The following is a 25,021-nucleotide window of genomic DNA, read 5'->3' on the forward strand; positions in this document are numbered from 1 at the left end:
GGGGAGAGAAGTGCCAAATAAATAACAAAATTCAGACAACTTCTGATGAATAATTTCAATTTAAATCAAACACGTGCGTGCGCCTCAGCCCTCAAACAGGAAGTGAAAGAAGCAGCCAGCAAAAGCCGGCCGAAGGACCTTCTATGCCAACTTGTGTGACCTTTGCCGTGGGCCAGCCTCGGGCTCACTCACACATGTTGAAAGGACTTTCCAAGCCCGTCTCCATTTTTCAGTCCGATTGTTTGAAAAATGAAATGAAAAAAAAAAAAAAAAAAACCCCACAGTGATTCTGTGAGAAGGAAAATAATGAGAGAAAACTGGCGATTGTTAACGAGAGTCGTGATGTCGTGACTGAAGTATTTATCAGCCTCGTCTTTCTCGTGATCGTCAACATTTCAGAGGCAAAAGGCGCCGAACGAGAGCGTGGCGTTCAGGACAAGCGGGATAACTGGTGATGAATATGTCGTCATCGCACTCTGAAGATCTGAAGAGTTTTGCGACGAAATGAGTGATAAAAAAAAAATGTATGATAAGACGAAGCCCTACATTATAAAAAAAAAAAAACCTCCATTATTGTGCATTTTGGATTCGACCCGGCAGCTGAAATAATGACACCACTTTGAAGTTTTTGAACTCTTTGGTGTTTTAAGTGATACCTGTGAGGTGCGTCTTTGTTCTTTAATGGATGTAAAGCATGCAAAGTTCCTCCTATTTCCAGTCCAAAGGCACATGAAGATGTTTCACAATTCAGGTGGGATTTCTTCAGTGTGGCACAGTGGAGTAGTGGTTTGCACTGTCGCACCACGGACAAGTAGGATCAATCCAACAACCACTAAGTTAGATGAAGCCGGGTCGAAGATGGACGTTGGGATGAATAGATTTTTTTTGCAAATGTGCTGCAGTGGTTTGCACTTTAGCCTATATATGTCCATTAAAGTTCCTTTTCGATTGAAGATTGCATGTTCTCCCCTTGGTTCTTATTCCCATAGCCTAAACACAAGCTTGTTAGATTAATTGGTGCATAAAAATGTGTGTAATTTTTCGTCAACTTCTCATTTTGAACCTGGCCCCAATTTCTTTTTTTTTTTTTTTTAACTGAGGCTCATCGGCTCATTTTCTGTGAAGAACATATTTCAGAACACTAATTATAATGACCACACACTGTGCACCCCCCATACATTTATAATACATATAGGACATTAAGAAAAGAGTGAAAATTGCAGGTTTTGTGTAGTTTTACTGTGTCCAACCCCGACGAATAAAAGAGGAACCCTGCGACAGCTTAGCAGGAAAAAAATAAAATAAAAACACACCATTTACTTCAAGTGCACATTAAGACCTGATGTCTGTCCTTGTATTTCCTCACCAAAATATGACCTCAAGAGTACATTTGCTGTGTTTTAAAGGACAAAGCACCCAACCAAACATCGACACAAAATAATTCACCTGACCCGTACGTCTGTCCAACAGCCAGTGTACTTTCTCCTATCAACCCTGAAAATAAACTAAATACATGCATACAAGAGTTTGTCGAAGTGGCAACCAGAAACATAGATGTGCCGAAACTACATCCAGAACTGAATGCTCCAGCGTAAAGACCTCCCTGCTCAACCGAGCCTTCAGATACTGATGAAAATCCCATTTATACTAATGAGCTGTGGAAACATTTGGACCTGGTCTGATCACAACCATAACTAAACTCGGAGACAACAGTGGCGATTTGAAGCAACGTTTGCTTAATTAACCAACATCTCCACTGTGAAATAGAAAGTCTCAAGGAATTGGATGTGACTGTCAGTAGTGACAGTGATGGATGAGTGTAAATGGCGGGGGCCGAGTCGAGGGGCAAAAACAGAGCAGAGCGACCCTGGAAGAGCTGCAGCGTGAAGTCACCCTGCAGGACCCAGTCTCTGGCTTTTTATCCTCTGCTGAAGCACTGAGCCCAGGTGCTCCCAATCTGTTGATTGGCAATGAACCCATGCACGCACGCACACACACACACACACACACACAGTCTTCAACCTCAGTCCTGGGCCGTCACAGGTGGAACAGTGGTTAGCACTCATGCCTCACAGCGAGAACACAGACTTTTGATTTTCCGCACTTAATTCCAGTTCTGGGCTCTTGGTTTTATGTTTCCCCGTGCACACTCTGACTTCTTTCCTCAGTCCAAACACATCAAGTTACCACCTCTAAATTGAGTGTGGATGAAAGTGGGATGAAACAGGTATAGAACATTGGCTCAGATCATGGAGTGGGTGGTCAGCACTCCTGCCTTGTTCTACATGACAACGTTTTCAAGTGAAAATGGAAAAATTGTTATTTTTGTTTGCACTGAAAATGCTACATTTCGAAAACCGCTCCCAAGGTAGAACTTTTGGAAAATGCTATGAATCCGTGGGAAATGGGGGGGGAAATGCAACTTTTCCAAAATGTTACTACTGCACACGAGCACCACGTTTCTTCTGGACATACGAGAATAGCTGGACAATAACAAAATCGTCGGCAAGAGTCCGAGTCTATATTCTCTTGGGGCTTGCAAGTTTTAATTGTAAGTGGACATTGTTTTCAAAGTGTTGCTGTGTAAACACGAAGCTTTTGTGAAACAAACACACACAAATAATGCATTTTCACATGAAAGCTATGTAAACTGAGTCTTAGTGAGTCACTTTCAGAACACAACCTTCTTGCATGAGCGTATAGGATCTTAGTATATCGGGGCATTTACCTCAACATTAATAATATCATGGGAGAAAAATACACCAACCGTACTACTTAAGTTCAATAATAGATTTGTTTAATTAAAAATAAGGCAGCTTACAACCTTAAGTTAATGCCAGGGTTTTCTTTGTTTTGATGTTGCTGGAGCACCACTCTCAGTGCTGCACTTTTGTGGTTTCATTTAATTTTTATTTATTATTTTCCTTGTGGGGTCATAATAAACATCAACAACACACTTTAGAACTTTAGGTTTAGTGCACCAAGAGTGTGTGCAGGAACTTCCCTAAGCAGCTTTGCAAAAAAAAACAAAAAAACAAGAAGCGTCACGGCTGAACAAATTAATGAGCCAACCCAGAAAGAGAGGAGCTCCTATTGAGGGGCTCACAGACACCCAGTAAATTGGGAAGTTGGCCATGAAGGGACCCCAGAGAAACATGCAGCAAGGTTGCAGTGTTTTATTTTAAGGCAAATCTGTGCCTCTGCAGCGTTGTGGAGAAGCAACATGTTTTATACTGATGCAACAAATAGTTCAAGCATTAGTGACAACATTCCAACTCGTAAATGTAATTGTTTTTGATTGTATTGACGGCTTTACCATAAGGTGAAGCATAAAGTGGATGGACATGAGTGAAGCTGCTGATGTCTCCAATGGGGACTTGGGTGCCATGCCACTCTGGAGCTGTTTGCCGTCACATGCAGTGACTTTGTTGCTATATTTAGCGAGTTTTAAGACCACTCAAGAAACTCTTTTTCAATCAAGCTCATATTTCTGGTGTGAATTGAGGCTTTTTTGAGATCAGCTTTAAATTAAAATCCCCCCCATCCCTAAACCTTCACTGGTGGCCCGGCAGTCAGAGCAGGAAATGTTCCCCCTGCAAGCTGTTTTGAACACCTTTCTCTAAATTTACCTGTTATAATGCAAATGCTTAATTATGCAAATCATGTAATTTTGTTTTGGGTTTTTTGCTGATGGGTTGGTGACACTGCTGAGACGAGCCGGCTCATGACAACAAATGTCGCTAGGATACTTCAATGCACTTCGACATTTACACATTTGTCTCTTTTAATGACTTTAAAAAATATATTTGGAGAAACTATCAGCCATATTGATATGATTTACAATAGATAGAAACACTGATGCAGATAATTTTTTGTGCCTTGAGCTTTGTTCTTCTAATCAAAAAGGCTCTTTTTCAGTTAATGGCACAATTCTCATGAATTAATCAAGATTTATCACAATTTCCTTTCACATTTTGAATTCTGTCAATTTTTAATTGCAGAGCAGAAATGCACTCAGCATGGAGACATTATTCATCAGAGTTCAGTCTGTCCTTTGTGACACTGCTATGGGGCCATCCAATGCTTTTTACTGTGATCATTCCACCAAGCTTATGAAACTAGATTGGATACAAGTTAGAAATGTATTTAAAAGAAGTCTGATCTGCTTTATTTAAAGGAAATATTGGCTTGAAGGTGATCGCACGGTGGAGCAGTGGTTAAACTCTCTTGCCTCACTTCGATTAGGTCGAGGCTCAAATCTGAACGTGTGTTTGTCTCTGATTGTTTGTCCTGTGATGGACTGGAGACCTGTCCAGGGTGGATCCTGCGTCGCGACCCACAGGATTAAGCGGTATGGAAGGCAGACGGATGGAGCTTCATGCATTCAGGCGTCTTTCTGAGGAGACGGGGGGTAAAAAAAAACCGGCCCGACATCAAAAAGTTAACAAAAGGGAAGAAAGAAGTGAGCGAGGTGTGTGCGGCTGCCTCGGCTCCATCCTCTGCCTGGTGATTCATAACAGCTTTGGAGATGCCTCCCACCTCCCACCGCCACCATCACCACACGCTGTGCTCCACACTCACACTGGAAGGAGGCAGAGAAATGTACAGACCGTTCACGAATCCACTCATATGGATTTCAGGACTTTATTGAGCATTAAAAAATATACACCAAGGAAAATACCCATTCTCCTTCCCCCCACCCAAATATTTATGTTCCTCCATCTCAAAAACAGACTTTTAATACTTCCAGACGATCATCCAGAGTGAGAAAATGAAAAAGAAAAAAAAAAAAGAAAAGGAGAGGGGGGGATAAAAAATAAGCAGTTTATTTTTTAGTTCAACATTAGAAGTTGAAAACCACCAAAACAGTTTGAAAGACTTTCTGTTTGTTCGCGTCGTTGTCCGCTGGAAAATCTGAGGAAACAAACAGATTTGGTTTGGAATCACAGACTAGGTCGTCACGTCTGACTCTGCTTCCCCGTAGAGTTCTGCCAGTTTCTGGAACTCGGGTCCCCAGTCGTCCAGGTAGTTGTAATCCTGCTCCGACTGCGTGCCGGGAGAGTCTAGCGGGCTGATGGAGCCCGTGGGCGAGCCCTGCCCCTCGTACGCGTAGGTCTGCAGGGAGTCGTACGGCGGCACGCTGGTGTCCATGTCGGCCTCCACCAGTCTCTGCTTGATGAACTCGTGCACGTCCCCCTCGTCCGGCCCCGCCGTCGGACTCCGGCGGCCGCGCGGCGGCCCGCAATGTTTCCTCGCCTCGGGGCGAATGTCCCGCCGGAACCTGAGCTCCTCGGCGGCGGCCGGGTTTCTCAGGGCGATGATGTCGAAGGCCTCGGTGTCCTCCTCGCCTCCGCCCTCGTCGTCGTACGTGACCACGTTCTCTCTGATGTCCTCCTCCGAGATGATGAGCGGCTCCTTCTTGCTCCGCCTCAACGTGATGAACAGAACGACGATGGCTGAAAGACAGAGTCACATGTTTATAGTGCGGCTGCTCATGACAAATTACGGACAATATAGATTAAAATAAACAACTGAAGCAGAGAAAGAAGCAAAAAATAAATAAATAAAAAGACTGATAAAGCTAATGTAATACATTATTGTACAAGCAATCACTGATTTGGGAATTTAAAGTAAGGGAAAATGATTGAACCAATTAGATAATGTAATGTAATGCAATTAATGTAATTATTGATTAAAAAAACAAATATCTATGGTAAATAAATCAACGGACAAATAAATTATATGTAAATAAAACCCATACAAACAGATGAATATTTAAATAAATACTTAATAAATCATTTAAAGAAAACTGGTTAATCTGTATTTCACAGATAATGTTTCTGACAATACATTCATTCCCCTTTTTTTTACAGGACCATATTGACAGCAATAACATTTCATTTCAATGCTCAATGAATGTGGAAATATCTGAACTCAACTAACTTCTCAATTATATTGCAGTGTACCTGTGACTGTGGCAATAGTTGATTATGATTATTATTGAGTTTTTTTTCTCAGAATCTAACGTGCAGAAAGTTCTCAGGCCTCAGTCTAAACACCTATGCATGCGTTTCTTAATCCAAAGCCCCTGACAAACAGCTAAACAACAAAAAAAACCAACACAAGGCCATTTTATAGGCATATTTCACTCAATTTTCCACGAGGACACTAAAACCGTCCGAGCGTTACCCGATTGCAAGTCGATAATGCACATTAGCCGTCATTAGCATCGAGGGGCTCGACGATTGCGCGAGAGCAAAGCCATCGAGATGATGAGAGTGTAAACAGTATAATTGCATTTGGGAGCCCATTTAACCACACATTCCACCAAAAAACGCAAAGCATAAAGCATATGGAGGCACGTCTCGCGCAATAATCTACAGTTTTAGGTGAGCGAGGAGGAAAGCACCAGCTGTGCCGCGTCAAAGGAAATGTGGGCCGGTGCTGCGAGACGTCTCCACTGATAAGTAGCTCGGAGTAGCTCGCACTCCTAATGAAGTCGTGGAGTCAAGTTATATTTGATGACATGCTACAGCTCCAAAACTTGTTCCAACAACTAATGAGAGTTCTGCTTCTTTGGGTTAATGATGACCTCTCACCGAGACGTTAGTCCTAACATCCATTTAATAAAACGGCTGCAGAGAGGGAGGATGATAGGATGAGGATCTTATATTTTTCTTTTCAGCGATGAAATATGTTGAAGGAGTTTATTATGTGGCTATTAGTTGATACTGGTAATGTGCGATGCACCATGATTCCCGCATGGGCAATACAGCATGACCAGCGCACCCAGGTCTGCTGTTCTCATATGTTTCACGAACATTTCTCACTCTTTAATTCAATTCAATTGAATTTTGTTCGCATCAAATACAGCACAGTCATCTCAACACACTATTACAGAGAAAACCCAACAATTAGATGACAGTAGAGAGAAACAAAAAAATCTCCTTTGACTGGAAGAAACCTGCAGAACCAGACACAGAGGTGGAGATATTCTGCAGAACCACACTCAGAGGTGGAGATATTCTGCTGCTCCAGTTGGGTTTCGCTGTTCTAGCTTTTATAGCCAATTCGTCGTTAGAATCAGCAGTTTGGGATATTTCAGTTGTTATAGCCACTTTAGCAATTGCAGCTGTTTAGACAATTAGAGCTGTCTAAGTCATTTTAGCCCGTGTTAGTGGTCTGTGGCATTTTTAAACATTTGCGCCATCAAAGTGGTGTTAGCCATTTTAGCTGTGATAGCCATTACATCTGTTATGGCTATTTTCGCTCTTTTAGCAGTTTTAGCCACTTTAGCTGCTTTAGCACTTTTACCATTATCCTTTGTTCTGAGATTTGTTAGCGTGTGATACACATTTTATAAGACAATCTACCAAACCAGAAATAAACTTGTAAAAGCAACAGGGAACCACAGAAGGGGGGGGGGGGGGGTCCGATGAGCCATATGTGGCTCCAGAACTGTGTGTCGCCGGTGGGAGGACAGCCAACACTTCTGACTCGAGATCCGTTTTATTTTTGGAAAAAGTGTCACGGCCCTGGCTCTCCAGGCCCGTGTGCCTGGCTGGGAAGGTGGGGTTTGTGTGTGCCTCCAGTTGCTCTTCCCTCTCCTCCTGTGTGCAGGCCATGCCCATGGTCGGGACCCTCCCCGTGCCTCTCTCAGGCTGGCTGATTAAAGCCAAGTGGATTCAGCTGTGAAGGCTGCTGCCTGCCTGCGTTCAGACTCTGCTACCACCGAAGCCTTTCTTTCTCTCCAATTCATGTACATATTGTAAATAAAACCACCTTCACTGCAAGCACCCTGCTTACCTGTCTCTTAACTTGAGCCAGTCGTGACAAAAGGGAGTTTTCCCCTTTCAACCATCGCCAGCGCATGCTCATGTGGGATTGTTGTGTTTCTCCTTGGCAGAGGGGCTCAGCTTTGTGCCACAGCAAATGTTATGAAAAGCTCTTGGTCACCACAGCAATGATGTGTAACAAAACCAAACTGCACCCAGACTTGTAGACTTGATGCCCCAATAAGCTCATCTCCTAATACAATGAACCATCTGTGGCTAATCCTCACCTACTGACCTCCAGACTGGAGTTACACCAATCCTACACTTGAAAATAACCACGGCTGGCCTTTTCGCAACCATTTTCTCTGTCGAGTCTTGAGTTTTGTCCCCGTATGGACGAAAAGTCTCTATAATAAGTGCATGAAAAGCTTCCTGTCCCCACAGCATTAATAAACGTGACACAATGCAGCCTCGAGCGCTTCACTCACACCTGAGCCATCACATATAACCCAAACCCATCACTTCAGGTGACTTTACATTCATCATTCATCTCATGCAGACTGCAGTTACGCTTAAGCCAAAATGTGTGTTCCTTTTTCCAAACAAGTCCCGACAATTGTAGTGTTTTTATTTTTATATTTCATAATATTTTTGTTCCCAAAAGGTAGACAGCTCCTCCAACATCACTCTACACAACAATATTAAGAACACTATCAATGTAATTCTCGAAACATACAAATACAGATAAGAGAAGATGAAACATGTGAAGACCAGGTGAAAAACAGAGAAACTTTTACTGTGAGAAAGAAAACAAAGAAACTAAAAGTACGGCTTCAAGAGCTTGAGGGACAAAAATGGACAGAAGGTTCTGGGATAAAACCTGCTGAACCAGGATAATTAACGCAGTGTCTTGATACAAGCTCCAGAGTGACTATGGTTATTATTATTATTATTATTATTATTATTATTATTATTTTCTTCCTCTTCATGGCATTTTTTTTTTTTTTTAACTGCCTTTTGTCTGGAAAATATGGTCATTTGTCTGTTGACTAGACAAAAATATAATTACCATTAGTGGACAAGTCAAGAAACAGGAAAACTCTCAGACATCTGTCAACATTCAGCACAATGTATAGGTGTCATTCTAGAAATGTATTCTACGTATTTGGATCAAACTTTGCATCATGCAGTCCTCTGGAGGTTAACATGTCACACCCTAGCACAGTGTATTTCGGCTCAGCTTAACCCAGTAACTCAATGAAACCTTCAACTAATTCAGGTGGAAGCAGGTAAGTGATCGGCGGCGTTGTCTTCTCAGACTGGGCGGAATAAGAGCCTAAACCATTGTTTGGCTAACTAGACGAGGGTTAAACCACTTCAGTGGGCAGAAACTGAAAATGCTTCAGCACTGTTGGGATTAGAGCGCAATAAAACCCTGCACCACCTACAGAACATAAAGTTCTCATTTTATGGTGTAATTATGGTCAGCTTGACCCACCAGGGGGCCTGCAGGGCCTGCATGGAGTTCAACTGGGTTCAGCACGCTATGCTGGTCAAATAAATACATGCAAGCGAAGATCATTACACAGCTCGTTATATTTCCCCACTGAGAAGGATAACATTTTGTCCAAATCCTGTAAAATTCTTGGGTTTTTGGATTCCGATCACACCTCAGACCTGTGACTCAAACTGACCTTCTGGAGTGAAATGTCATCACCCCAGCAGCTCCGGAGATGAAGTTAGCCACAGGTATGAGCAGACAGACCTCATCAGTGTGTTGTAGCCAGCAGGGATGCTCCGAGCCAAAACTAATAAACAGAATTATTATAGTCCGATTTCATTTTTACTGCTATTCCTTTATGTGCTCTTCTTTATGTTTTAACTGCAGGGCCCCGGATCTTAGCGTTTCAATCTGGCAGGATAATGGATCCGTAAAACTGAAATACTTGTGAGGCCATGAGCACCAATTGAACCGAACGGTTGAATTCAGCAAACTTTTTCATTATAATTCTGTTTCTTTTAATATTCCTACTGAACCCTTAGATGACAACTTATGACCAAAGTAATTACACATAGATTTATCTTTTCATTTATTTATTTATATGATTCAGGGTTAATGCTTGTGTTGTATGTGATTAATTTATCCCTCCAAAATAAAAATAAAAATCCCTTTTACTGCACAAGTAGGGTTAGAAAAGGTGAAAAATGCAATTTGTCTGAGATTGCGCTTATCATTCCCAACCAATTAAACAATGTATTGATGTGTAAGTGTGCGAGGTGAGTTTGGTCAATCACTGAGCAGACCTACAAGGAATTTATTTAGTTTTTCCTTCTAATTTCGAATTATTAATCCGCTTCCTCTTCAGAGTGGGTCTACTTTCCACTTGCAGTTCGCCACTTCCAATAACGAAACACCAAACACCTTTATTACTTCCCGGCATTTCATCCACCAGACTGCACTTTCCACCTCTACTCGTAGTAGATCCCCGTCTTCGATACACACCATATAATGTAATACACTCTCTGCATTAATAGTCCATTCAGGTCCTTTCATACGCCCAGCCAATAGCCGCAGAGCTCTAACTGCTGTTCAGTACACCACTTATGGCACCAGGGAGCATTACGCCAGTCAACTGTTATTTGTTTGCTGGAGCAGAAGTTTAATTTATGCAGCATCCATATCCTTGTTATGGAAGAGTATACTTAGAAGCTGGAGGGCTGTAATGTATTGTGAAATGATGTGTCTAATCCAAATAAGAGTGCGTTCCTTGTAACTCCTTCTGCTTCGAGACGATCAAACCCGGTGAGGATTAAGTGAGCGCACGAAAAAATGTTTTAAAGTGGTGAATGCAAGGTCTTGATCTTTTTACAGTACGACTCAACCTTTTTTTTTTCTTTTTCTTTTATGATTATTATGCAAGCCATGCTATTCATCTGCAGCAATTTAAAGTGTAAACATCCATCCATTTATCTTCAATCTTCTGGGGCAATAGGGCAAACATACGGATACACTTGCAAAGGGGAGAAAGTAACTAAGAACACAACAATTGCAATTCTTCATTAAAGCACCCGCAAAATGTTGCACTGTTTTAGTGAGAATAGACGCTGTAACAATACGTCGGACCTGATCAGACACGCAAAACAAACAATTTAGTGCAAGGGTGTCAAACATAAGGTCCGCGGGCCATAAACACTCCACAGGAAGCTCCAATCCAGCTGCCAAAATCCCCAAAAAAATGGTTAAAATTCAAATCAAAACACTGTTTTTTGTTGTTGTTATTTTTAACAAGTCTCTCAGGAGTAGCGGATACGACACAATAACTATAAAAGTACAAAGTTGCAGAAGAGTATGCACTGGGAATCATGCCCCTCTGTGGCGTAGAAGAACTATTCCAAGTTGCATTTCTCTTCCATTCCGAAACAAAATTAGAATGTTTTCAAAAGGTTTTGCTTGACATCAAAAATGCATAGAAGGTTTTTAGTTGTCACTTGAAACCATTGTGTCAATGGGGCCTAAGTCAGACTAATGATGGCAGTTCACCTTAAAAGTCAGTGTAACCTTTTGAAGAGACGCCTGACAAGCAGCTTACCATAATGTCAAATAGTATTTCTAAAAGTGTTCATACAATTTTCCATTAGTATTTGTTCAGTTTTGATAAACCATCCGGACTTGAAACGAAAAATATAATTACTACAGTTTATCATTGGTTTTTAGTTTAATCCATTCCCTCACTTAAAACAATTAGCAGCGGAATATCATATCATTTGTATTTGAAGCTAAATGAGCATTAGCATATGAAAACAAGAATGTAACTTTCATACAGTTTGAAGTTATCCAAGTCAAATGTAAAATGGAATTATTGACTGAGTGAGCAGAGAGATAGCGCGCGTCCCATTCCAGTTTCCCCGCAGGCTTAATTAAGATGGCTTATTAGAGGACGCGGAGATAAAGCACGGCCTTTAATCGGACCAACTGAACACAATCAGGCACAAACAAATTACACTGGCAGGCAACTCGGAGGCAAGAACTGAAAGTGCGAGCCGTGTCTAAGCAGGTGATACAGCTATTCTCAAACAGAGAGCTTCACTTCAGATTTAAAACGCCTCAGATTTTTCTTTGCATTCTTCAATTCTGATTTCCCAATAATACTTGAAAGGGTAGTTTTCTAATCAGTCAAGATAATTCTGCTAAATAGGTAGCCTTGAGAGGCCAAATTGATTTATAAACAAGAAACATTTTTACGTTTCCCAGTATCACATGGGTCAGCTGAGCTTTACTACTTAGTGGTGACCCTCACGAGCTAAGTTTGTACAACTGCATTGCAAAATTGCTTCATTCTGCTTCATTGAATCCATTAAATCCCTGAGCTTTTCTGATGACTGTGAATACATTTAAACATTTTTCGGTTTCAATCTTACTGTGACTTCTTATTTGGCCACGGTTTGCTCGCTGTGTCAATGAACTAATTAAACTATTTTCATATCTTGCATGAGTTAGATTTGCGAGTAAATTGGTGTACAATAATATTTGATTATGCTATGAAAATTCAAGCAGATTATTTCTTTCTTTGGTGCCATTTTCATGGACCACAGGTGATTTTCACATGAAATAATACCAGACAGGCAGAAAAAGAAAAAGCAATTAGTGCATGAAGACGGTCTGGTCGTTGGCATGTGATTTGATTCTCAGCAGGTTTATACAAACAAATTTAAATTGCTATCTTGGACTAATTATAATACTGAGAGTTTACCAAAGTTGGAGGAATTCATGAAAACTATTAGTAATACTCAGCTTTGGGCAAGTAAGTCGGATGGTCAGTCCACCATAAAGAGGTATCAAGGAGTGATGCTTAACTTTGCAGCACAGCGAGGACACAGGAGTGCATGATACCAGGTGCAATATAAACTTCCCATGCATCTCCGACGATTATGTCACCAGGACACCCACGTTCAGCTATTTTTTTCCATTATACGGAGGACCATGAAAATCGGTGCAGGGATGGCGCATTATGATAAATGGCGCGGTCAAGCCGAATGATGGAATGTTAATTGGACCGGATGCTGGTTTATTTTTTGACTGGGATTAAATCTAATACCTTTTGGGGTCAGTTTTTGTGTACCTGACATCGGGGTGAGGGCAGAACTGGCAGCAAAAAAAAAAAAGAAGAAAAATCCAACACAACCAGATTCCAATTTTCTCATTCTCTGTCCATCCGAACTGGGATATTCATTTTAGTGATTCAGCGTGCGTCTCTCATTCAAGCATTTGCGCCGAGCGGTGGTGACGACGGCCTTTTGTTTGGCTCAGCCAGACGCTCTGGCAAGGAAGACGAAGCGTATGAATATGCATAACCTTCACGCCCTAATGTCCACAGACAATCAGGAGTGCCACGGGAGGAGGGAAGAGGAGGAACGGTGAAGCCGTGTTGTTTTCTACTGTTTTGCCCAATTGTGTCCGACTGCGATTTGGTTGGCAGGGAAGGAAGAAACTGCGTGAAACACTTCTGAGAGCTGACGGGAGATTGTTTACATCGGTAAATCTAACAAGCTCCATTTGATCTTTTGCTTTGAATCCGTGCCATATTCCACACAGACGCGATCGCTGACTATCCACTTTAAAGACTCGGAGCAACTGGCTCACAATTGCAAGTTTATATATACAGTATATATATATATATATATATATCTATAAATAAAATCATTCACAGTCGTCGCAAAGAGCGGTTGCCATAGCAACAAGGCATGCATTTCCATTGACTGTAGACATGTTTGCCGTGTCGCCAAGTTGGAGCTGGCACCATTGAGCAAGCCCTATACATTTTGATTTTTCCTCCCTTACTTTTGTATTCGTACCGCACGACACATCCTTCACACATGAGATCAACAGGAGTCGTGTCCGTGTTGGCTGTCACCACATTTCTCCATGCTCGCGCTATGCTCTTGTAGTCACAACATGCAATGTCAAATATGAACTGGGGAGCGGGGCGATGGAGGGAAAAAAAAAGAATAGCTTTCACCCTTTTGCAGATTATCGAGGGGAGTTTGACAATCCAGTATGTCTGTGTTTTTGTATTCAGAGAAGAGTCATGAGCGCGTACTCCGAGATGCCTTGTGCTGGGGTCTTTCGGGTGTTCAAGAAGGATGCTTTCACTGGATAATCGGTCTCTGTGTTTACAGTAAGAGCCATGGCTGTATACTTGACATTGCATCAGGCTAGTTGAAAGTGAATACCACGATTCCACTGCAGAGGAAAGTCAGAGGGGCAGCATGTCGATGCAATGCTTCAAGGCCTCAAGATAGTGTCACTGTGCTATGCTTTACTGAAAAGGACTCCACCAAGCACAGCAGCACCTCCAAGTCTGAGTCTTGTATTTTTATATGGGTTAAAACGGCATACCCTCACCAACTAGGGAGAGAATGTTTACTCAGTGGTCGTACATTTAGACAAGCTGAGCAGTAAGACAAAACTCTGTACCAGGCACGTCAGACTGGGACAAGGCCTTGAGATTGACTCAGTTGGCTTGGGACGGACTCTGAGCTCCCCTCAGTGGAGCTGGGAGACTGGACGGAGTTGCTGTCGACAGGGATTGTCTACAATTCTTGTTGTCCTTGTTTGTTTCCCATACTGCCACGAGCCCATGTGCCACGAGCAAGGGAAGGACATGGTTGCAAAAATCCCCAAACATCTCCATTTGTCAACAAATGCAAGTTTAGATTTTCTCATTTCAAACTCAAAAAGTTTCCCCTCTCAAAGCTCCGCAGGGTCATCTCAATATTCTTTCCGTGGAATGCTCTCTCTTCATGAATTAAATTGACCCCTCATCCATACTCTCTTTGTCCCCTCTATCTCCTTTCTACTCATCTTTCCCCCAGCCTCCTCTCTCTGCGTCCTCCTTCTGCTCTGTCCTTTGTATCCTCTCCTTTTCCCCTCCACACCTTCCCGTCTCCACCTCTCTCTGCCCTCATTCCCAATTCCAACGGCGCCCTTACATGTCTATTCATCTCTCTCTCTCCTCCTCTGCCCTTGTCATACCCTTTCAGACCCTTCCACTCCTCTCTGGTCCATCTCCTCCGTCCGCGGCCCGGGGATATCTGCCCCCAGGCAGCTCTCCACCCCCCCCCCCCCCCCCCCTGTGCTGCCTCCCCCGTTGCGACGGTCCCAACGTACCCAACAGGATGATGATGCACAGCAGGATGGCGATGAGCGCGCCCGTGCTGAGGCCCGCCGAGGAGAGAAACGCCTCGCTTTGGCACATGCGGATTCTGCCGTGGCGCTGGCACGGGCACACCCGCAGGGTCAAGGTGCTGGTGCCGCTCAGCGACGGCTCCCCGCCGTCCCACACCACAATGGGCAGCTCGTACAGCTCCTGCGTCAGGTGGTTGAATCGACGCCGTCTGGCAATGATGCTGGCGGAGCTGTCTGTAAGGTACAAAAAAAAAAAAAAGCAGCACATTTTAACAGAAGAATACATCCCCTTGGCTTAAAAAAGACAGATTGGCAGGATTTTTTTCTCTCCCACACTTCTTAGTTCTTTCAGTTAACCTGCAAATATTTATTTACTGGTAAGAAAGACTTATTAGCTAAGTGGAGAAAGTAAAAAAAAACAACAACAAAAAATCTTCACATGTGCCATTGTGAATCGGATTTTGAAGGATCTTGAGCTGGTAGATTTTTTTTGCGGTGCAGCTTCCATTGTGTGCCAAGGCTAATTAATTGCGAAGGTGTTCGTTTACTTTTTAATGTGCTGCAAAAGAGCATTTCACCCTGGCCTCCGGAGAAACTCTCTTGCTAATGGAGAATGCCATGTATACAAACAGAAATGAAAAAAGGCAGTTTGTCGAGGAAAAAATAACCAGACGTGATGGAGGGAAGCTTTCTGATGAGACTGAGTGTGGAAATAAACATCATACCCTTGAAAATGATATTCAAGCTTGTTATCAGTTGGCTTTTATTGGTCGATTCAGGTTTTATCATGAATGAATGAGAGCAATATTGGTTACCATGCCTAGATCACCAATCAGCCATAATAGTATGGCCATAAACTATGCAAATTCCAAAACAGTTGTGATCCGTCAAGGCCTGGACTCTCCTCGATATTTGCAAAAATCCCAAAACCTCTGAGTTTCATTGGGTCTCCAGGATCGTTTTCTTTTTTTTCATTGTTGCTCTTATTCCTGTCTATATTTGATATTGTACATTCTAATCAATTGTTTTCCAATCTATTCTGTGAAATCCACTTGACAGTGACATGCATTATGCTGCTGACAGAGGGTAGATTAGCCATCTGGAACTCAACCATCTCCAGAAAATACAATGCAAAAAGAAACAGGAGACTCAGTGACCAAAATCTATGCATGTGTATGAATAGCTCAATAATATGATGCATGTATTTTTGGAGCTTGACTTTCATTGTCAGTGTGAGATGTTTTCCATTGCAGCTTTTGCACCTTGTATTTCAGTATTTCCTTGCATTGGTATTGAAGATTACTGAATGAAATATCTCAATGTTGAATTATTTGAATAGCTTTATTATAACACGCTTGAAAATATAACTTTCCATGGTTAGAAAGTTATCATCTAGCTGCCAAATCCACCCATATAACAATGTTCTGGAGTTCACTGGGGCTCTTTCATTCAGACCAGAACAGCTCCTATCTGCGGTGTGCTTTTTACAACAGTACACATTGTACATTGAATTAGAAGTGTGCACTAAGAGGCTTACACCGAGACGTAGACTTACACGCCACTACCTCACACGGCTTCCCATTAAGAATCTTAACATTAGAAGCCTCCCGATTCACGAGGAAGTCTGTACGAGTGCAAGAAAAACCTCTTTATCAGAAAAAGGAGCAAAGATATATGAAGCATAATGTACTGTGGTTTGCACAAACACATTGCAAGCTTAAATGGTTTTCTGCATTGATGCTTGAGGTGCTGCTTGTACAGTTTGTTTGGCTTCATTTTAGTTTTCATTTATCCGTCTTTTATACTGCTTTATTAAACGCGGGGTGCTGTGGCAGAAGTCATTTGATTATGAGCAACGGGGGTTATACGAGAGTTGTCAAACATATAAGGCATTGAAAACAACAGATTTATGTGCTCAGTTTTTTTTTTTCAATGAACCAATTATGTGTCCTTATAGAAAGAGTAACCTCAAATTCAGACTCAAACCTGAAGACAGTGCTTACCACTCGATCATAAAATAACTGTTTAATCAGTGGGGGAAAAAAAAAACATGTTTAAGTTTACATTTACTCCATTTGGTTTGGTGTTAGACCACGAGGGTTCCCATGCAAACATCAAGGTGTGAAGACAACCTCAGAGTAGTGAGTGAAACACGTAGGCGTATGCGGAGTACATAAGAGAAATATCATAGCGAATGAACCCAACTCTTCTTGGAAAGCAGCAGATACTTGATTCTTTAACTGGGACTCGTGTTACTCATCCTGCTACCTATGTGAATAACTTGCTCCTCACATGACTGACTGAGTAGAAACTTGCCGATGACACATTGCACGCCAGATATATACTCACGCAGTATTTTTAAGTTCTAAAAAACACCGAATCGTGCACGAGGGCAACCTTTTCCCTTCCACCCAGTGAAAACACCTCCGCCGGTGCTGTACTATCGTGCTGCTGCTCTGAGACCTCTCCTCCCACTCCAATCTCTGCTCCATCTATGAATAATTATAATGATCGACAGTTGGAATGACAACACGTACTTCAAGCTTTATTAAGTCAGACTTTCGCGCTATCACCGTATCAGCAAGCAGATGGGTGGAGGGGAGGTGTGTGTGTGTGTGTGTGTGTGTGTGTGTGTGTGTGTGTGTGTGTGTGTGTGTGTGTGTGTGTGTGTGTGTGTGCGCGTGTGTGTGTGTGTGTGTGTAGTGTGTGTGAGAGATGCAAATAACAAGGAAGAGAGATGGGGAGTGGGAAGATGAGAGGAGGAGAGGGGAGAGGTAGAGGGGGAGGGATAGACGGGGGAGAAGTGTGTTCCTTGTGTGTATGTGTGCGAGAGGGTGGTGAGGACGGGCAGAGCGGCTGAGGCGAGGGGAGACAAATGAGCTCTGCGTACGCGGCGTTCCCCATCACAGCCACTTACACTTTGAAGACGCGGCAGCACGGGCACTTGTACACGCCGCGGCGAGGAGCTTCACGTCAATTATGTCATGCTAATTTCTGCATTAACTGTCCTCTCATCGGCAGGTGGATGAGGGAGGCTGCGGGCCGCTTGATTAACGCCGCCGTCTGAGCGGCCATCTGCAGCTCCGACGCGGCTCGAATTAGCCCGGCCGAGGTTTAACCGCGTTGTGACGTCTAACATGGTCACATCTGCAGTACGAAGCAGGTAACCTCCCACAACAATGAAGGGAAAGTTGCGTCGTACAGATCATTTGACTTTTAGCACACGAGGGACTAGCTGTGCCAATATGACGTATCTCATAATATCGAGTCATTTAAACAGGAAGTATCAAACACATTATATAGTTGATCGGCCACATTCAGCCCAATTTCACATCTTGTGCCGTAATAACCTTTAAATTTGAATTTCAAAGTTTTTCTTTACTGTGGCGCAGATGATGAAAATGTCTATATTTTCATGAAAGGCAAACAATTACGAGTGAAAATGACTACAATCTCAACATGTAGCCAATTTCAATGATACTTTCTGGTGCAAAATGCAGTCAAACTGTCCAAAAGCTTCTCCTACTTCTGCTGTATTATGCATGTTTTAACAAACAGAATGGTTCTGAGGCTAACGCTGGTTTGCTGGCTTTCATGGACTGATCACTGATATGTCAGCTTAGGTTTGAGTGTGGTGTTGTGCTGTGTTGTGTTGTGTTGTGTTGTGTTGTGTTGTGTTGTGTTGTGTTGTGTTGTGTTGTGTCCTTAAGTCTTGATGTGAAATGTGTTTTTGAAGAAAAAAGTCAATGTTCTTTTTGAAATGTGTACAATTTGCTTGATGGTTTGATCAGATTGGAGCCTCTTGCAGGCCAGCTTTGGCGCCTCCGGCCTTATGTTTGACACATGATTTAAATGAAATTCAATGCAGCTTCGGACAATATTCCTGTATTTCCAATGTAACCTGATAAACATTGAGCGTATAAATTGTGTCTCCTCTAAGGAATACCCAGCATGTATGTGTTTAAGGTTTAAGTAAGATTATGAAGCACTAACTAGCAAATGACCTAATTATTTTTCCTACTTTTCTGAAAGCATTACCATGAGAGCCTCATTTACATAACTTTTGTATCATTTATGTATTGCATTGCCTCTACTTCAAAATATAGAGTTAGGTTCGTTTTCACGGAGGCTGCATGGTGGGGTAGTGGTTGCAATTCACTCCACTCAGCCTGAGGCCTCATTTACTTGGGGCTTGGTAGTTTTATGGTTGAAAGTCACTGTAATAAAACTTTGTTCTCTGGCGATACGAATGTTTGTGAACTCCCAATGTTGATGTTTATAGCAAATTATCCTCTATGTGCACAATGTCTGTGTGGGTTCATTACAAAAACAAGCAACAGTGCCAACTTCTGGCCTTGTACCACAACTAAATTTTTTTCAGCGCGTAAACATGAATGTTTTTGAAAAAGAAAATGCAAAAAATGATGGGATTTCAATTGAAAATGTCATACTTAAGATTCCTGAGTTTAGATCCAGATTTGGGGCCTTTCTTTGTGGAGTTCAGACTCAAGGTGTGTAAAATTGTGCTGTGGGTGTGATTGTGTATGACATTGTTGTGTGACTTGTTCAGGATATACTCCATTTCCCTGCCTCAGCTTGGATTGGTTGCAGCTTTCTGCAATTCTACATTTAATAAAGCTGTATAGAGTATAGGTCACAGTCACAGGTAGGGATGGGTACCAAATTCTGTACTTTTATAAGTACCGACCAAAGTACGTCGTTTTACGCAAAATCAAACGGTACCATGTTTTGGTACCTAAACGCATCCTTGTGACTGTGAGGATTGGAAAAGTAAAATACTCCGAGCCGGACTTGAACCTTGAACACAGCATTGCACACACACATGTGTAATGACACCAGTAGCTGCAGCAGTGAACAGAGCTCAGTTAAGCACGAGATTTTTCTCAAGGCTGAGAAGTGCACAATTGTCGACAGTCTCAGATCTCCCATCACAATGCTTCCAGAGGGAAAAGGAAAGGAGTAGGAGTTACAGGAGCTGGGTATTAGTTTGTGCATTATTCAGTTAAAACACTGTAGTTGTAGTTAAGGATTTTCATGTTGAAGACACTTGTGAAACAACTGCAATGTTACAATGCAAGCAGTTGGGTGTTGTTTTGGTATATTTGTTAAAGTTTATATTTTGAGAAATAAACTTGTTAAAATAAAAAGTTTAGAGATTCTATTATTGAACAAATGAACATTTATTACCACATAAACACACACAAAAGTACTGAAAATTGATACTGATGAGTAGTGGTGCTGTATCGGTTCAAATTTGAAAGGTTCCCATCCCCAGTATACATGATCTTCTCCTGAGCATTCATGGTTGTTCACCAGGTACTGCATCTTTCTCATTCAATCCTCAGATGAGAGAGATGCAGAGTGTTTGTGCGTGTGTGTGTGTGTGTGTGTGTGTGTGTGTGTGAGTGTGTGTGTGTGTGTGTGTGTGTGTGTGTGTGTGTGTGTGTGTGGGGGTGCGCTTTCTGTCTCTCTGTATTTGCCCTACGATAGACTGAGAGCCTTCCCAGGGTGCACCTTGCCTTTCAACCATTGTCAGCCGGTTTCGGCTTGAGCCCTTCGTGACCTTAAGTTGAACAAAGCAGGTGTAGAAGAAAAAAGGCTCCCCGGTTAGGGTTGCTTTGACTCTCGCTAATGCACATATGATGATGAAAAATTCAACATCAGCTATAACTTTATCATTGAAGTGATAAAATATGTCATTGGCGCCTTACTGATCAGTGGTGGGACATACAATACTACAAGCAAACATTCCTTCCGCAAAGTTCATGTGTTGGAAGCAGAAATCTGGCAAATAATTGAACAATATTGGATCTTTACCAGAGTAGGTTTTCATTAATTTCATTAGCCTTTATTTATTCAGGAGAAACACATTGTGATTAATAATCTCTTTTACAAGTGTGTCCTGGCAGCAGTACATAAAAAAAAAAATTAACAGTGTGAAAATAATACTAAAATGTTCTTAAAACAAATAAATAGTAGAGAAGACAATGCAACAGGATCATGAGCACTCAAAGGCCCCAGGGGCCCAATGTCCACAGCTTTAAGCATAGATATCAAACAGAAGGTCAGTGGGCTAAATCCAGCCGGTTCCAATCAGGCCAACCACATGTCTTTAACAACAAAGAAAAATTTGAACGCTCAACCTTAATGGTTATTATAAAACTTTTACCAGGCCAGCCCACCCAAGATGAAATTGGACCATGAAGTAAAATATGTAAGCAGCTACTGGTGCCAGACATCACAATATACCTCTAAACATCAAGAGAAGTCCGTGTCTCGAAGGACCAGGATTTCTTTTGGCAGTAAAATATGGATTAAAACAACATGAGCCATGTGGTCATAGTGTAGGTTGATTGACTTTCATATCTGATGCGTACAGCTTTTAGCATACAGTTGTTAGTCAAAGCGTTTGACTCTGCAGAGCAATGGAGTGTGGTATAAGAGCAAACCAGAAATAAACCAACAATAGACACATGCGACGCAGCCGCATCTCTGCAGACTTCACACTTGCCTACACATGCACTTAGCTGGATTCCTTGTGAACTTTGGTGGGTGTGTGTAGGTGCCACTGATGGAATTCAGCAAGGATCCGCTCTTCAGTTGCCACTTTGTATGTAACATATGGAGCTGTGTTAGCAGTACTATAAGAATACTGTGTATTATAACAATACAGGGTCTCAGGAGAATCCGGCAGACAGTCAGGGAGAATGCATGTAGATTTAAGGTCTATCTTTCTTAAACCTTTGTTCTTCAGACTTCCAAATGGAACGGTTTCTTTGCGATTGAGGTGAAAATCAGTATTTTTAGCAAGCCTCTCATCTGTTTTCTGATATCATGGAAGGCTTCCTACCAACTGAACTCTGATCTCTGAGTAACACCCTCAGCTCAAGTATTCACCATCTGAAGTATTAATCTGTAAACATGCAGCTCAGATATCAAAGACGATCTCAAACAGTTCTTGACAAACGGCTTTTATTGAAGCATGTCAGTGATGTCAAAGGCACATGTTTGATAAGGGAATCAAACTGGATGAACTGCGTGAAGCGGCATTTGATTAACGGATGCAAACATGTCTGCTGAAGCGTGGAATAAATAAACATATGCACATGCTGTATATGTTTGTTGGCATATGATTATATGATAAACACTCCAGGCGGCAATAATCATTCGGTGACAGGGTTGCGCAACACCTTGCTGCCTGTTCCTATATGCCTTTCTTTTTTCCCCCCAACAGTTTTTGCATCACATGAGTGATTAGAACTGGAAATACATTTGTGAACTCTCACATTCGTCAAAAAATATCCTGAGCAAATCAGTTCTCCAATGTTTTGCTCAAAATTTTGGGAAAATTAATGTATCACGGCTTAATCAAGCTTAAATCTTTATCAGGCACAAGGTCATTTAGCATTTATTCTAAATTTAATTAATGGTAAAAGTTAAAAAGGATCCTTTTTTTTTTGGTGTGAAAGTGTTAATGTTTTCCAATGGATATCATTGTAAGCAAATGACAGAAATGACAAAAGACTATGCAACTATGAAAGACTGATTCACACAAGTGATAAACGAACATCAGCCTTCCGTTGTAAACCAAAACATCCATGTACATCATAGTGTTTTTTCATGAAGCTATTTTTTTGTACTTACCTATTTAAGACTTGTTATAAAAGCCATTATCGTGTTACCTTTGCTATTTTTGCTACTGAGAACTGTTACAGGGGGAGCTCAGCTTCACAAAATCAAATAATCTGAGCAGATGATTTTCCCCAAAGTAAAAAACAAAATGGGAAACCACCGAGACTGAAATTCCAAAGCCAGGCAAGCAGGTGATTCGGGGAACGTCTTCATCACCGAGCCGCCGAACACGCGTTGACGCCATTGAAGCGTCGGAGGAGCTACAGTCACTGCGGGTCGGGCTCCCACAGCATATTAGGCACCATTAAAGCTGATAAACAAGGGCCGTGCTTCTGCGAGGCAGCTCGGGGAAAGCACTTTGTGGCGAACTCGTTCTCTTAAAAGCTCTTTAAATATAAGCAACGTCACGATGCCCGCGTTACAATGACTGATAATTGAATGCCTCTTTGATCTTGCTATCTGTCACATTGTGATGGCATTTTCTTCTAAAAGGCAATTAAGTGCAGCCCATGATCTCTACATAACCCCCACACTTAAATAGATCAATTGATTTCTGAGGGCGTCGTCTTACAGTGCATACAGAGGACCTTAGAATATTACAGTTAATCAGCAGCGATGAAAGAAGCACCTTCAAGCCATTGATATCTTGGATGTTTAATTATCTTTAATGTCGTTCATACCTAACTGGCAACTGTGTGTTGAGATTCACAAAAACAAATCTGCTGAGACAGCTGTTTTTTTGTGCGTGTGTGTGTTAGGTGAAAGGCAGAGAGGCCGGTCGTGTACAGTTGAAAAAAAAACCCACACCCGGATTTAGAAGACAATCAAAATATTTTTCCACTGATAAAAACATTGTTGCTATTGTCCGTATACTGAGCATGTGCAGAACTATTTACTATAGCCGTGGTGCGCTGCGCATTAGTAACATTCTGGAAAAATTGAGTTTCCACCCATTTCCACGTGGATGGAGGTTCAGCATTTTCGAAATTAAGTTCCACCTTTGCAGCCATTCTCTGAACGTTGCATTTGTTGTCTGGAGATAAGTTCTGTGTGTCTCGTGTATTGATATTGTATATTTTAGAGGACAGTGCATGGGTACCATAAGAGAAAGATGATATTTATGTTTCAAGAAATATGTCAAAGAAAGGAACCAGTTATTTACACTCAAAAGAGAAACTCGCCAAAAAGTCAAAAGTTTCTGGAGGATCTGCTGTGAGCAAATTGCAACTGAGAAGGAAAGGAGGTCATGAGAGCGTTAGTTGTGTGAGTGACTGAGAGGGATTTCCATCACTTGCGCAACAACAGAGTGGTATTAGGCCCTGGCACGGAGCAGCTACCAGCGGCTGGCGTGCTTCAGCAGCAGAAAAAGAAACTGCTTTGAGTGTGATGAGCTTACTTCAATTATCAGACACAGGAGTCAACAGTACAGCGCATTGTGCTGCTTTCTCTATTTCTCTTAGCCACAGATCAGCTTTTTAATACACAGTGGAAGTCTGAGGATATATGATTGTGCCACGTGCACTTCAGGTGCAGCAGCTCATCCTATTGAGAAAAGAATTAGGGGCAAGATTAAAGGAAACGGAAATTGCTCGATGGGGTCAAAAGAGATGAGACACAGGGAGAATAAACTAATCCTGCAAAGAACATGCTGGATATTATTGCTCTTTTGTGTGTGTGTGTTTCATTTATTTATTTTTTTGTTTCCTGTTTGTTGCTGCTCTTAACCACATATTAAGACTGTTTGGTGCTTTTTCCCTGAAAAAGATACTTAGAGAACCAATGTATGCGACATTTCAAGTAAAAACACATTAGCTGGCTGTGGATTGGCTATATTAAAATGGCTTGGCAATACTTTTCAATCTAACCAAAATAAATAACATTTTATCAGCCAATTGCATTCAACTTGACACTTTGTTCCCTCTTTAAGTTCCAGTGAAGCAAGTTGAATTGAAGAAGTGCAACATTTCAAAGGTGTATGCACAAAGAAGTGACAGAAAGAAGAATTAAAATTTTTTTAAACATTTACATGTCATGCAGTAAAATTCCACAGCACAATAGGGCCGTACAATATCTCCAAATTTATCATGTTCACAAAATCAGCTTGATCTTGATTAATTATGCAAAAGACTGGCAAGACTGTGATAACCTTTGATTCAAAATGACAGAATTAAAGGAAAATGTGTGATTGAGCACAATAAATCTCTAAAAATAGTAGAGAAACAGAGAAAGAGCACTGTTCATTATTTACTATGCAGTGGTGTGCCAGTCCCTGCAGAGGTAGGAACACTCTCGATTTTTTGCCTTCTTTCAAAGCAGCCCAGAAATGCATTTTCTTTGTGTAAACAGTAGTAAGTAAGACAATTCTTTCAAGTTAAAACCCATCCATAATATTTGCTCTTCTCAGATA

At 41.7% G+C, this 25,021-nt stretch overlaps 1 protein-coding gene across 1 annotated transcript in view; it reads right to left on the minus strand.

Annotated features, from left to right (window-relative positions):
* Positions 1-4,761: 4,761 nt before the first annotated feature.
* The window catches only part of LOC308143993 (cadherin-18), a 131,743-nt gene continuing 111,483 nt past the window's right edge, over positions 4,762-25,021 (minus strand). Inside the window, exons 11-12 of the mRNA XM_080514966.1 lie at positions 14,944-15,195; positions 4,762-5,456 (exon numbers count right to left, since the gene is read on the minus strand). Of these exons, the coding sequence (XP_080371092.1) occupies positions 4,951-5,456; positions 14,944-15,195 (758 nt within the window). The 3' untranslated portion in view covers positions 4,762-4,950. The remainder of the gene's footprint in view (positions 5,457-14,943; positions 15,196-25,021) is intronic.

The sequence above is a fragment of the Blennius ocellaris genome, assembly GCF_963422515.1.
Source record: "Blennius ocellaris genome assembly, chromosome: 19".
NCBI lineage: Eukaryota > Metazoa > Chordata > Actinopteri > Blenniiformes > Blenniidae > Blennius > Blennius ocellaris.